We start from the raw sequence: 14,006 nt of genomic DNA on the forward strand, positions 1-14,006 counted from the left end.
CTATTTTTAATGTAGGGGGTGGAGAGACCTTGTTCCTGCAATAGGATCAGGGAGAGAAGAGGGAGGGGAGAGGTTCAGGGAGGATCTCTTCCTTGGCCAAAACCCCTCTCTCCCCGGGCTCCTATGGAAACTTAAGCTGCCCCAAGGCCCAGAGGAGCTAGTCCATTAGCTGTGGTCAGGGGGGTGTACTAAGGGGGAGCCTCTCTCCCTCCAGGTTATCTGGAAATGAAAGGCAGAGCTCCTGCGCCCTCTCTAAGAGCCAAAACCCAAGCAAAAACAAACCATAAACAGCTCTGCACACATTGAAAAAACACACACAGCATCTTTAGGTGCTCGGAATAACTGAGGCCAATAGCAGTGAGGGTGGGTGACTGGGCGAGACCACAGAGGGCGGGAGGAGGTACTCTCCAGAGCACTTTGCGGGTTCTGTCCTGCCTGAGGGGCCGGGGGTGGGCGGGGTGGAGGGAAGAGAGTCCATTATCCCCACTCTCAGAGGCCTCTAGAATGGGAGCGAGTGGCGCAAGAGAATTCCTCCAAGATACCCAGGCTGAGAAGAGTGGAGGACGGGTCCCAGGGGCTCTCCGGGAAGGGGATGCAAAAGACGGGCCCAGAGGACAGTGGTGCTCCCTCCTCGGAAGGAGGAAAGTTCTGAGCAGTGTTGAGGGAAGTTGATGACTTAGGTCCGTCTCCTTCCGGAGGTGTCCGTCAGCGCAGTTGGGGACCCCAGTAAGATGTAAGATGAGTAAGATTCAGGAAGATGAGCGTGGGGGGGGGCGGGGGGAGGACGGAAGGGCCAATGAGAGGCCGGTCCGCTCGGACGGGGCGCCAGGGTGCAGCGAGGGCCCTGGCTGGGCTACACGCCGGCGTCCCCCCTTCCCCCGCCGGAACTTGGGCTTGTCCTGCTTGACGTGCCCGTAGAGAGGGGCGGGAGGGGGTACTGGCCTGAGCAGTCCCGAGACTGCGCTCCCCGCCGCCCGGACACTCTGCCGGACTCCACGGGGCGGCCCTGGAGGCCAGGATGGAGGTAGGAGCGACCGAGGATGGCCAAGGAGCCCCGGGGGTGGGGCGCGAGTACAGCCTAGAGTCCGGACCCGGGGTCTGGAGAGGGGGCAGCGGTTTCTGGGAAGTCGATGGGGGCGGGGGAGGTGGCTCCTGGCTTGGGCCGGGGTCAGATCCGAGCTGCGCCCCTTCGGATCCGCGCGGGGCAGCGCCTCCTGCTGGCCGGGCCGGACCTCTTGGCGACCAGCCGTCGGGCCGGGTCGGGCCGGGCGGCGGATGCCACCCCCAGGGCGAGAGCGGTCGCCGCGAGAGGCTCCCCTCGAGCCGGGGCATCCCCGCCGGGCTGCCTCCGGTCGGGTCCCGCAGGAGCCACACGCCTGGGCCTGCCAAGGGGGGGGCGGACGTGGCTTCCCCGGCACCCGGACGGGGCGCCAGCGTCGGCGCGGACCTGCCTCCTGGGGCTCAAGCCTCGCCCCGCAACTTCCCCGCGCGCCGGAGGCGGGCGCGGCGCTCAGAGCGGGGTGCGGGGACCGGCGGGGAGCCGGTGCCAGCGCCGGCGTCCCCCCCTCTGGGGGAGGTTGGGGGGGACGGGGATGGGGAGAGGAAGGGCGCGGAGTGGAAAGGTACCGCGTCTACCGGGGACGGGCCCCGCCGAGGAGAGATGCGCGAGCAGGGCTGGGAGGCCAGGCGGGCGGAGCGTGACCGAAGAGGCGAGAAAGGAGGGAGAGGGGAGGGGAGGCGGGCGGGCGCGAGCTGGGGAGGAGGGAAGAGGGAGGGACCCGGCGGAGGGGAGGGAGGGAGCGAGCGAGCGGCGCCGCGGGCTGCGGGCGAGGCCCGGCGTGCAGGCGCGAGGCAGCGTGCGAGGCAGCGCCAGGTCCTGCTCCCACCTCGGAGCCCCCGGCCCCGGGAGGGCAGAGGCCGCTGGCCCGTCTATGTCTTTTTCTGACTCCAGTGCAACCTTCCTGCTGAATGAGGTAACGGCGGGCCCCTCCCCCGTGGGTGAGAGGAGAGCCCCACTCCACGTTAGGAAAAGGGCTGCGTGGAGGGAGACCGCAGCCAGGAAAGCCTGCAGGGAGGGAGGTGTGCGCGGGAGGTGAGGGTCAGGGCGGAAGCAGCAGGTTAGAAAGGCCGGGAGTGCCCAGGGCTCCTAAGCACTGGGGCCCCTAAGCATTGGGGCCCCGGCGGCCCGGGGACTGATGGACCGGCCAGAAAGGACACTGGAGAAGGTGGGGTCTGCCAGTTCCCCCATCCTCTCCCCGGTCCCTTGGGGCAGCCTTGCTGCCGGACCGCGGGAGGCTTTGGCCTGGTCTGTATCTTAAAGATTGCCAGGAAAATGGAGTTCCACAGGTCCTAGCTCCTCCCTCAGTTTCCCCGTTTTATGCTCAAAGACGGATAACTGCCCAGCTCTCTGGGGCACTTAGAAGATGCAAGTGTATATTCTGGAAGCTTTCAAGAAATCCGATTCCCGATCTGGCCCCTCAGGGTTCTTTTCCCCCCTGCCTCCACCTGTGTTTCCCCCATGTCCGGCTTCCACGTGCTGGAATTGGCCAGCTGCCAATCTAACAGCCCTCCCCTAGAGAGAGAGAAGGAGGCGCCCTTCCTTCAGACCTTTCCCCATCCTATGCTCAGCCACGGAGGAGAAATAGGGTTAAGGGGTTCGAGGCCATGTGCAGACTGAAGGCATTTCATAGGACAGAAATTGGCGGGGCTGGCATGAGACTGGAGCAGGTAGGTGTTGGCCAGGCGCGACCTGAGAAGGGATACTGAATAGCAAACCAGAGATAAGGAATGAGAGAAGCTGTGAGGCTCCTGCAAGACCCAGAGGATAGGCACAGGTATGAGGAGCCTGCACCCGTCTCCAGAGGCTAGTTGACATGGCAACCCGGGTTTCCCGAGCAGTCTCAGACACCACTGTCCCAGATGGGAATGAAGACACTGTGTGGTAGGAAAGAATGAGGCAGACAACAAAGCCTGGACACCTTGGCGGTGCAGGAAGCTCCCCAAAGAACAGGCCAGGAGAGCAGACTGGGGAATGCGCAAGCCCTCCCCTAGAGAGCAGGGCTTGGACGGCTGTCTGCTTCACCAGGACCGGCTCCTGGGTCTATCTCTTTCACTGGGTGCTTCCTTTCTGCCCCCCTTGGGAAGACAAAAGGAATAGAAAAGACAAAGGGAAAAATAAAAAGGACACAAAGACTTCTGAGGAACTGGGAGAGGGCCCCAGAGATCAAAAACCTGATTGTCTAGACACGTCCCAAAGGAGAAGCCAACACACAGCCCACTCAGCTGGCTGTGGTGCTGGACTCAGCTCTGGAAGCTGACCGCCCCCCACGGGTACATGGTCCCCTCCACAGAGGGGCTCCCATATTGTTTGCTGAATGCATCAGGAGGTGATGCTGGGCAGGGCTGGACAGCACCACTCACAGGGCAGGCTAAAGTCAGCCTTGAGATGGGTCCTGCCAGCTCTCTTGTCCAGGGAAGATGGAGAGGTCGCTCAGAGGGAAGCCAGTAGGCCGGAGTGGCCCACTCAGGCTCTCTTCCCTGAGACCCTTCAAACCCTATCAGAGTTTTGCTTTTTCAGAGTCCCTGTTAGGCCAGGAAGGTCAATAAGTGAGCAGATGTCTTATTCGCCCTCATCGGTGTGAAAATCTGGGGCTGGGCAGGCAAGAATATAGATGGGCACTCAACATTCAAATGAACGATTCCGCGCAGGAGATGAAAAAAGCGGAGTTCAAATGGGTGGATCTTGAGGGGCGGTGGTCATCAAGAAGGGGGCCATTGTGGCGGCCTCCAATCCCCGGACTCCTTCACAAGGGCCGGTCGGTCTGGCTTCCTCCCCACCGCGAAACCTTTGCTAGGCAGGAATCTGTCCTTACAGTGGCCCACCCGGGGACCCCTGCCCTTCCTCCTCCCGGCCCTAGAGCGGCCAGGCCCCCCTCCAAGAGGGCCCCACGATCCCTTAGGCGCACTTAGAACCGCCCTTCGCTGCCCCGGTCCCCACGGATACCTAGGCAGGAATCCTTGGCGAGCAGGTGAGGAAGAGAACCCCGGTCCCCGGCAGGGGTGAACCGGGCTGCGCAACAGGTGCGGTCGGCCGGACCCCAGATCTCCCCCCAGGGCCCGCGCTGCGGGGGGCCGAGCACCGGCCAGGAGCTACCTGCGCGCCTCGGCTGGGATCCCCAGGTCCCGCCTTCCCGAAAACATCGTGGGCTTTGCTTGGGGGGTCCCCCGGACAGCCAGGGCCCAGACACGCCGCCTCTCTCGCCCGCCGCCGCCGCCGCCGCCCCGCGGCCCCCGGCCGGCCTCTCCCGCCTCCCCCCGCCCGCCGCACCCCTGCTCCGGCTCCCGGCGCCCCCGGCCTCCCCTCCCCCGGCCCTTTGTTCCCCGGCCGGGCCTTTCCGGGGCCGCGGCGCGTCCGTCTCCCCGCCCCTTCCTCCCGCAGCCCCGCGGGGCTGGAGGTGCGGGGGGGACCCACCTCGGGCCCGGCCCTCGGCGCTCCCCGCGCCCCGCCTCTGCCGGGAGGGGGTCAGGTGGGCGGGCGCTATTGTTCCCGGCGCGGCGCCGGCCTCCTCGGGCGCGCGGGGTGGGACCGGCGGCTGCGGGGGGCGGGAGCTGATCGGGGCTGGAGCCGCGGGGCTGCGCGCTCGCCCGCTCCTGCGCGCCGCTCGCTGGCTCCCGGCCGCCGCCCGCAGGCTGCGGGGCTCGCTGGTCCCTCCGGGCGCGGCCCGCCGCCCCCGCCCCCGCGCCCTCGCCCCACCTCCCCGCCCGGACTCCCCATGTATGACGACTCCTACGTGCCCGGGTTGGAGGACTCGGAGGCGGTGAGTGCCCGCGGTGGGGGTGGGGAAGTTGGGGAACCCTGGCTGTCCCCTGGACTCGCCCCCCCCCCCCCAGTGCAGGACTTTGACAGATGCTTCTGCTGCGGGGCAAGGCGTGTGCAGAAAGGGGCGAGGGGGTTCCAGTGCCGGGACCCCCCCCCCCGCCCCAGGCCCATGTCTCAGCCCAGGGGCATCGCCTGGAGACAGAAGAGTCGAGCAGGTGGCTCCGGAGCCGCGGGGAAGAAAGGAGCGAGGGGAGGGAAGGACTGGCGGGCCCTGGAGGATCCGGAGTTCTGGGTGGGGGGGAGAGTTCACGGGGTGCGGGCACCGCGGCTGCAGAGGCGGGCGGTGGGGGAGGGGAATGCAGACCCCCAGGGGACACTTCCGGGGGGCAAGAGGAGATCAGAGGGTCACCCCGACCCCTCCTAAGCGGGCTCTTCCACCTGAGCACCTCCACGGCTCCCTCCTGGCCACCCCTGGACATCACCCCATCTCCTCACTCTGCCTCCAGGCAGCTTCTCGCTCGGGCTGGAAACTGGCACCCGGCACCAGGCTGGGCCAGCTGGCAGAGCCCCATCCCTTCCACGCCTCCTGCTGAGCGGCCAGAGCCGCATGGAGGGCCTGGGCTGGAGAGGAAGCTCTGCTCAGAGAACCAGGCAACCAATAAATATTTAATTCTCCTCTTCGCTTTTATCTCCTGACCCACTGAGTCAAATCAGCTCATTAGGCAGTGATTCCCGGAGCCCTGCGCGAGGAGAGTGCCTGGGAAGATGGGGCAAGATGGGGTTCAGCTTTGCAGCGCCCTCCTTCCTGCAAGCCTCCACGAGGTTGACTCTTCGGAGTGTCTGTCGCCGTGGAGCGTGGTGGGGCAGCGTCTGAGGCTTCTGCCACTTCTTCCTGCCAGGCTCCGTGGATTCTGGGGCTCAGTATAAACAACCCCGGGCCCTTCTCTGCAGTGGGGCCCCTCCTGGGCCCATTCCCCATTGGGCCTCTGGGACTCGTTCCGTTGGAACTAGGGCAGAGGAGGGTGAAGGCTCTGGTGGGCACTTGTTTCCGACAGTTGAGGGGACGGCTGGCTTGGCACAGGGCGCAGAGGTGTGCTCACGAAGAAACCTCTCTCTGTGTGAACTGGAAGACCCTAGAAGGTTCTTCCCACCCCTGGTGAGAAGGCGAGGGCGACTGCAGGGGAGATTCTGTAGTGGGTATGGGGTGAGCCCCCTGCTGACCATGTGCCCTTCTATCTCCTCTGGTTCCTGGCTCCCCTCCCTCCCCCTCTTCCCTTCCTCTCACCAGGCTCCTTGCTCTTCTGAGGCCCCCTCTGAAGCAGTAGGAGGGAGATCAGGCTCTAAATAAATCCACCGGCTCATCTCCCTCCTCTCCTTCCCCCGTGCCAGGCGAGAGTGCCGCTGCCTCCTGCCTACACACTCACCAACAAGGGGGGCACCACCGGGGCACTGTGCCAAACTCCTGGCGGCTCCAGAGAACTAAATCTCTGGGTGTAAGAGAGGGGAAGGGGAGATGAGACTCCCCCGAGTGTGCTCTGGGGCCCAGTTCTGCCGACTTCAAGTGACCGGAGGCCTGGGAGAGCGCCAAGGCCTTGGCCGTTGTGCAGGAGAGGTTCCCTCTCGAGCCTGGTCCATTCCTTTTCGAGAGGGCCTGCAGCCCGAAGCCTGGCCAAGAGGCCTGGTGACCCACATGTCAGGCTGGGATGTGAGACTCTGAACCGGGCTGCGAGCAGAGCCAGTGGCGGTCTGTCTTCTACTTGTCACTGGGCTGCCGCCTGTCCTGCTCCCTGCAGACGGTCATAACCCGTGGAGCTGTCCCCTGTGTCCCTGCAGACGGTCCGAACCCGTGGAGTTGTCTCCTGTGTCCCTGCAGACGGTCAGAACCCGTGGAGCTGTCCCCTGTGTCCTGAGGCAGGGAAGGCCTCCCGCCTCCTGCTGACAGTGCAAAGGTTCTTCCTGGGGCGCAGCCTCCGTCTCCTGCTGCCACGCCAGCCATGTTCCTTCTTGAGAGGACTCCCTGGCTCTGTGACACGAAAGGCGTCGTGTCCCTCCCCCATCTGCGCTACGTTCACACTTTCGAGCTGGACGTTCGAAAAGTCTTTAGCTTGGGCCCTGGGGCCGAGGCTGACTCCAAGCCGAATGGTTCTCCTGCCAGTAGTTGACTGGAGCTGAGCTTACAGTGGATGTAGGGGTGTGAGTTTGTCTTCTCCACTGAGAGTTTGGTTTCTGCTCCTTCTGGAGGTAGGCAGCCCGAGAACATTGTGTGCGTGCACGCGTGTGTGTGTGCGCGCACACACACACACACACACACACACACAGAGAGCAGGATCTTATCTCTATTTCGGAACTGATGGAATTATCACTTCAGACCTCTACCCACAAGAGGGAAACTGAGGCAGAAAACCAAAGATTTCCTTTTCCTGAGAGATAATACGACAGGTCAGGCGCTTGCCTTGTAGGCGGCAGACTTAAGTTCAATTCCCAGCATCCCAGATGGTTCCTCGAATCTGCCAGGAGTAAGGAGTAACCCCTGAGCATTGCCAGGTGTGGCCCAGAGCCCCCCCACCCCACAAAAAAAAAAAAAAGAGAGAGAGAAATTCCCTTTCCTCTAGACTGAGGAGGAAACCCGGACCTGGCATCCTTGCATTCTGCAGCTTCCTCCTAGTTTGAAGGATCTCTCTGACCTCCCAGAGACCCTTCCAGCAGCAGAACTCAGACTTCTGGCCCAGCTACCAAAGACCCCCCTGACAGTTCCAGGCTCCCACGCTTGGACTGTGTTGCCTGGCACCAACCTGGCCTTCCCCCGGGATTGGGAGAGGTAGGCCAGCTGGGAGGTGTGGTTCAGCTTTGTGTTGTCTTCTCAGCCTGTCTTGTTTGCTGTCCACACCTGGCCAACCGCCCAGCAGGTGTGAGAGCAAAGAGGGGGGCAGGTGGGGACTTTCCCTCCTTGGCAGTTCTGTACCCTCTCACCCCGGAAGGGAAGGGACTGAGTAGAGACCTGTGTTTTTGTTGTTTTTGCGATGTTGAGGATTGAACCCAGGGCGTCACACACAGGGCGCAGCAAATGCTCTAGAATCACAAAGCCACAGCCCAGCCCCAAGAAGTCCCTTCTGACTGTTCCTAGCTGGGGATGCTCCTCCAGACATTTGTGTTGTAGGGGGCCAGTGTGCCACACCCAGGGGTGCGCAGGGGCTGTTCTTGATAGTGCTTAGGGGACCGTATGTGGTGCCAGGGACCAAACTAGAGTCAGCAAGGCAGGCACCTTATCCCCTGTTCTGTCTCAATGCACCTCCCTCCCCCCACCAGGCATTTAATTAATTAATTAATTAATTTCTTGCTTTTTGGGGTCACACCTGGCGATGCACAGGGGCTACTCCTGGCTCTGCACTCAGCAGTTACTCCTGGCGGTGCTCCGGGGACCCTGTGGGATGCTGGGAATCGAACCTGGGTCAGCTGCGTGCAAGGCAAACGCCCTACCCGCTGTGCTATTGCTCCAGCCCCTCACCAGGCATTTGAAAGGGATAATATGCGGGCTGCTCTGCAGGCTAATGTGGACGGAGGGCTGGGTCTTCTGAATTCAGAATCTCCTCCACTATCTTCTCTTCAGTGCATCTCCCTTCCCTCCGCCTCGAGGACAGGGAGAAACGGGAGGCAGGAGGGAAGGGAAGGCGCTATTCAAAGCTGCAGTATTAATAGGCCTGGGGGAGGGGCCCGCTCTTTGCAAAGAGGTTGGGCAGACTTTGCTGCGGGCCCCAGAGGCACTCAGCCCTGCTCTGGGAGACGGGAGAGGTGCTTTGAGGGCGAGCCACCCTGTGGACGCCGCGGAATGATGGGGAGAAGTGGAGCCTGCCCGTGCGTTCGGAGGGGGCCTCCGGAGTGCCCTGTGTGCCCGAGCCCAGGGTCATCTCTTCCCCCTCCCGTGCCAGGGTTCAGCTGACTCTTACACCAGCCGCCCGTCTCTGGACTCCGACGTGTCCCTGGAGGAGGACCGGGAGAGTGCCCGGCGGGAGGTGGAGAGCCAGGCCCAGCAGCAGCTCGAAAGGGCCAAGGTAGCAGCTTGGGCGGGAGGGGGGGGTGGGGTCAGGGCAGGCCGGGAGGCAGCCTGTGTGCTCTTGGGGGCACTGCCGGGCAGGTGTGCTCCGAGGTGCTCCTCGTTTGCTCCCGTGCTCCTTCTCCAGCACAAACCTGTGGCCTTCGCTGTGAGGACCAATGTCAGCTACTGTGGCGTCTTGGATGAGGAGTGCCCGGTCCAGGGCTCCGGAGTCAACTTTGAGGCCAAAGACTTTCTGCACATTAAAGAGGTGACTTGGGCTGGAGCGATAGCACAGCGGGTAGGGCGTTTGCCTTGCATGCAGCCAACATGGCCGACCCGAGTTCAACTCCTCCGCCCCTCTCAGAGAGCCTGGCAAGCTACCGAGAGTATCCGATATGCCAGACACAGTAACAACAAAGTCTCCAATGGAGACGTTACTGGGCCCGCTCGAGCTCGAGCAAAGAGGTGACTTGCCCTGTACCCCAAGTGAAGCCACTTGATTACCCGCTCTTGATGAAGTTCCAGGCCCTTCCTCTGGCCCTCTTATGGTTGGAGGGCCACACCCAGCCATCCTCAGGGGTTACTCCTGGCACTGCACTCAGGGTTTGGGGACCCATCTGGGATGCTGGGGCTTGAACCTGGGTTGGCCGCTGCCCCTTCCCTGCTCCCACTCCTAAACTCCTCCCCTCTTTTTTTTTTTTTTTTTTTTTTGCTTTTTGGGTCACACCCAGCGATGCTCAGGGGTTACTCCTGGCTATGCACTCAGGAGTAACTCCTTGCGATGCTTGGGGGACCATATGGGATGCCGAAGATCGAACCCGGGTCAGCCGTGTGCAAGGCAAACGCCCTACCCGCTGTACTATTGCTCCGGCCCCGAAAATCCTCCCTTCTTAACCCTGACACACACCAGCCCACCCCTCATATCCGAAGTACTAGTCAGGGTCTTGGCTCCCGAGCCTCTCCTGGGCAGATCCCCTTCCCACCAAGTAAAGAGTTAGACTGGCTGCCTCACCGGTCCCCATCAAGGTCACTTAGCCTTGGCGCCTTTTCCTGCCCCCCCCCCCCCCCCCGCCCTTGCCCTGAACTCCCGAGCACCTTCCTGGGCCTTTCACCTGGGAGAGCCAGGACTGGGCCTAGCGCTTCCTTCTTCTCCCTGCCTCTTCGCCACCTGCAGAAGTACAGCAATGACTGGTGGATCGGGCGGCTAGTGAAGGAGGGCGGCGACATCGCCTTCATCCCCAGCCCCCAGCGCCTGGAGAGCATCCGGCTGAAGCAGGAGCAGAAGGCCAGGTGAGAGCAGGGCTGACTCAGCACACACCCTGAGACCAGTGCCCTCTTCCCTTAGGACACAGTGCCACCCCTACCCTCATACACACACACCTCCGCCCCAGTGGCCCTCAGCACAGATCCAAGCATATGCACACCCACCCTTCTTGCTAGGGAAGACCTAAGGAGACAGCTAGGCAGCGACACGCAGCACCCACCCAGAGACCCTTAACTGACCTCCCTTTCTGCTCTCAGGAGATCCGGGAACCCCTCCAGCCTAAGTGACATCGGCAACCGACGCTCCCCTCCTCCATCTCTAGGTAGCCTTCTCCAACACCCCCCCCCCCTTCGTGGGTAGGTGGGTCACGAAGAGGGAAAGGGAGCTTCTCCCCAGGGAACTGTGTGGGAAAGGGCTGTGGAGGGACAGGAAGCTGGGTGAAGCCGGGTCTCCCCTAGGGAAGGGAAAGCCATGCCCCAGGGACCTTCTCTTCTGTCACCAATGTTGATCTTTTCTTTCCTTTTCCAAAAAGCCAAGCAGAAGCAAAAGCAGGTGAGTCAAGGAATGCATGTGGGCTGAGAGGGGCTCGTGGCTTGTAGCTGGAGGGCTGTGTTCCACCGTTGGCGGGGCAGGAGAGCAGGGGGAGGGTGTCCGAGTGCTGAGCCCGAACCCTGGCAGGCTGTAGGGCGCTGGCATGGCCTGACCACAGTTCAATTCTGCAGGCGGAACATGTGCCCCCATATGATGTGGTGCCCTCCATGCGGCCTGTGGTGCTGGTGGGACCCTCTCTGAAAGGCTACGAGGTAGGAAGAGGGCCCTGGGCCCAGTCTTCTTTTTTTTTGCTTTTCGGGTTACACCTGGCGATGCTCAGGGGTTACTCCTGGCTTTCCGCTCAGGAATCAGTGCTCAAGGGACCCTATGGGATGCTGGGTCTCGAACCTGGGTTGGCCGCGTGCAAGGCTAACACCCTACCCACTGTGCTATCACTCCAGCCCCAGGTCCCAGTCTTCTTGAGCCTGGCAGGGCCCAGGGACAACGGGAGGCGGATTCTCCCCAGGGTTTCCAGGAGAAGTGGTTGCGCTCTGGGCCAGGCCTGAGGTGGTGGCCCTCAGCCAACCCCGTGCCTTTTGCCCGACACCTCCCGCCAGGTCACAGACATGATGCAGAAGGCTCTCTTCGACTTCCTCAAACACAGGTTTGATGGCAGGTAAGAGGAGCGTGAGCTGCAGTAAGGGCAAGTTCACGGGCCTGGGCAGAGTGGGGCCTGGCCGCTCCACAGAAGGGCACACGGCCACTCTCCATGCCCGCCAGGATCTCCATCACCCGCGTCACCGCTGACCTCTCGCTGGCAAAGCGGTCTGTGCTCAACAATCCTGGCAAGAGGACCATCATCGAGCGCTCGTCTGCCCGCTCCAGCATCGGTGAGGGTCCCCCAAGGTTCTTGGCACAGCCCCGCCTCTGGGAGTCCCTTCCTCCTCCCTCACCCCCTGCCCAGCCCCCTCTGCTGTCCAGAGCCCCCAGACCCGAGGAACACTCTCCCTCTGGTTCCCTGCTCCCCACAATTCGGGAGCCCTCGCTGCCCACTGAAGGGAGGAGTGGGGGAGCTGTTGCTGACAGGCGGCCCCTCTGCCTCTCCCTACCCCAGCTGAGGTGCAGAGCGAGATTGAACGCATCTTCGAGCTGGCCAAGTCCCTGCAGCTGGTGGTGTTGGATGCGGACACGATCAACCACCCGGCGCAGCTGGCCAAAACCTCGCTCGCTCCCATCATCGTCTTTGTCAAAGTCTCATCCCCGAAGGTAAGTCACGGCGGTGGAGGGGCCCCCCCAGCATGGTTGCCCCCCGAACTCGTTCTGCTCTGCCGGACTCCAGCCCCCTCTGCCCTCCCCTCCCTCAGGTCCTGCAGCGGCTCATCCGCTCTCGGGGGAAGTCTCAGATGAAGCACCTCACTGTGCAGATGATGGCGTACGATAAGCTGGTGCAGTGCCCCCCGGTGAGTGCCTGCAGCCCTCCCGCCCAGTGCCCTCTGGCTCTTCCGGAGCTGAAGGAGGGCTGCGGGGGAGGGGGCCGGTAGGGAGCCAGCTGTGCCCCCCCCCCCCCAACTTGTCCTCCCCCCCAGGAGTCATTTGATGTGATTCTGGATGAGAACCAGCTGGAGGATGCCTGTGAGCACCTGGCTGAATATCTGGAGGTTTACTGGAGAGCCACCCACCACCCAGCGCCGGGCCCTGGGCTTCTGGGCCCTCCCAGCACCATTCCTGGACTTCAGGTAACCATTTCCTGTGGGCAGGCTTAGCCACTCAGAGTCCTGCCCTTTCTCCAGCCCCGTCATCCTTGACCAGAAGAGGGGCAGGAAAGTCAGCTCGAAGTTCAGAGTCGGGCAGGAGGGTGAAGGGACTTCCCGTGAGCAAAGGGAATCAGCTGATGAGCGCGTTCAAGGGGAACCAACCTCCCAGCCCTCCTGACGGCACAGGCTGAATCTCCCAGGAGGCTCTAGTCCTCCGTTCCGGAAGAGGGAGAGTGCCCCCGAGCGCCATCCTTTCCTTACCTCCTGGGCATTTAGAGGACCTGAGGGAGCTGAGTCCCCCAGCCCATGGGGGCCCCGTCTGCGTCCCCCACCTCCAGCTGTTGTGTTGCCACAGAGCCAGCAGCTGCTGGGGGAGCGCGGTGAGGAGCACTCGCCGCTGGAGCGAGACAGCCTGATGCCATCGGACGAGGCCAGTGAGAGCTCCCGCCAGGCCTGGACCGGCTCCTCCCAGCGCAGCTCCCGCCACCTGGAGGAGGACTACGCGGATGCCTACCAGGACCTGTACCAGCCTCACCGCCAACACACTTCGGGGCTGCCCAGTGCTAACGGGCATGACCCCCAAGACCGACTCTTAGTCCAGGACTCGGAGCACAACCACAATGACCGGAACTGGCAGCGCAACCGGCCCTGGCCCAAGGACAGCTACTGAGCGCCTCCGGCTGCCCGCCCGGCAGCGCAGGCACAGCTGGCTGGACCCCCTCCGGGTAGGCTGGAGTTAGGCTGGCATTAGGCTGGCACTAGGCTCGGCCCCCACGACCCCCTGCCCAGCCCCGGCGCCACGGCTGCCTGTGGTGCCCCGGTTCTGGGAGAAACAGAGGGCCCCTCACCTCCTGGGCAGTGACCCCCTAGGCTCCCGTTCAGGTACTAGCTGTGTGCGCTGCACCCCGGCACCTCCTCCTCCCGCACAAGAAACTGCCTCACTGGACAGTGCCCCCGGCCAGGACCCCTCGGCAGGGGCCTTCCCACCAGACTCAGGGAAGGGGTGCCCCTCCCGGTGACAAGAGGCTGGGGTCCCAGCAGCCGTGGCCTGAGGGAAGACACTGGTCCCCGACTGGGCACAAGTCCCAGCCGCCAGGAACGCGGGCTTGTGTTGGGGCCCCGGGAGCCTCACTCACCTCACTGCCACACTCAGAAATAGACAATCACACCCACAAGGCTGGAGCCGCAGCAGGTGAAGCTCGGGCCGGTGCCCGGCAGGCGGAACTAGGGCAGGGCTCGCTTCACCCTGCCATGAAGCGTCTGGACACCTCAGGCCCGGGGAACAGGCGCAGGATCGAGCCAAATGACAGATGGAAGCCAACCTGGGTTGGGGGTTTGGGGAAGCAAGAGCTTGTGTAGCAGAGAACAAGGACGACTTCGGGGCCCTCCCTGCCCCCTCCTTTTGCCCCCGCATCCTGTCATTCCTGTCCTTGCCCCCCATGTCTCCTGGGGAATCGTGGGCCCCAACTCCATTCCCTCACTCACCGCTTGTGAAGTTTGGGTTCGTTAGGGAGAGAGGTCACAGCCAACAGCCCGAGGCCGTCTCCCTGCCTCCCCTTGCCTTATGACTAGTGTGTGACCTCCATCCAGCGCATGCTCACAGAC

General features: G+C 63.0%; 1 protein-coding gene across 2 annotated transcripts; it reads left to right on the forward strand.

Moving 5' to 3' along the window:
• The first annotated feature begins 1,801 nt into the window (after positions 1–1,801).
• CACNB3 (calcium voltage-gated channel auxiliary subunit beta 3) lies at positions 1,802–13,374 on the forward strand. 2 transcript variants are annotated; one of them, XM_056120133.1, is made up of 13 exons: positions 1,802–1,973; positions 8,746–8,868; positions 8,998–9,120; positions 10,027–10,142; positions 10,374–10,438; positions 10,649–10,668; positions 10,839–10,919; positions 11,265–11,323; positions 11,428–11,537; positions 11,762–11,913; positions 12,012–12,107; positions 12,234–12,383; positions 12,757–13,374. In XM_056120133.1, the coding sequence occupies exons 1-13, from the start codon at positions 1,932–1,934 to the stop codon at positions 13,069–13,071; spliced, it is 1,452 nt and encodes a 483-aa protein (XP_055976108.1). In that variant the 5' UTR covers positions 1,802–1,931; the 3' UTR covers positions 13,072–13,374. The 2 variants fall into 2 exon arrangements, with proteins under 2 accessions (XP_055976108.1, XP_055976107.1); XM_056120132.1 differs by lacking the exon at positions 1,802–1,973 and adding an exon at positions 4,466–4,817.
• Positions 13,375–14,006: the final 632 nt, after the last annotated feature.

This window comes from Sorex fumeus, unplaced genomic scaffold, assembly GCF_029834395.1.
Source record: "Sorex fumeus unplaced genomic scaffold, SorFum_2.1 ptg000042l, whole genome shotgun sequence".
NCBI classification, from domain to species: domain Eukaryota; kingdom Metazoa; phylum Chordata; class Mammalia; order Eulipotyphla; family Soricidae; genus Sorex; species Sorex fumeus.

Excerpts from the sequence above, each read along its gene's own strand:
- CACNB3 (XM_056120132.1), top strand. The coding sequence starts at position 4,773 with ATGTATGACGACTCCTACGTGCCCGGGTTGGAGGACTCGGAGGCG. Across the intron at positions 4,818-8,745 it reads GGTTGGAGGACTCGGAGGCG|GGTTCAGCTGACTCTTACAC; the intron begins GTGAGTGCCCGC and ends CTCCCGTGCCAG. Across the intron at positions 11,324-11,427 it reads AAACACAGGTTTGATGGCAG|GATCTCCATCACCCGCGTCA; the intron begins GTAAGAGGAGCG and ends CATGCCCGCCAG.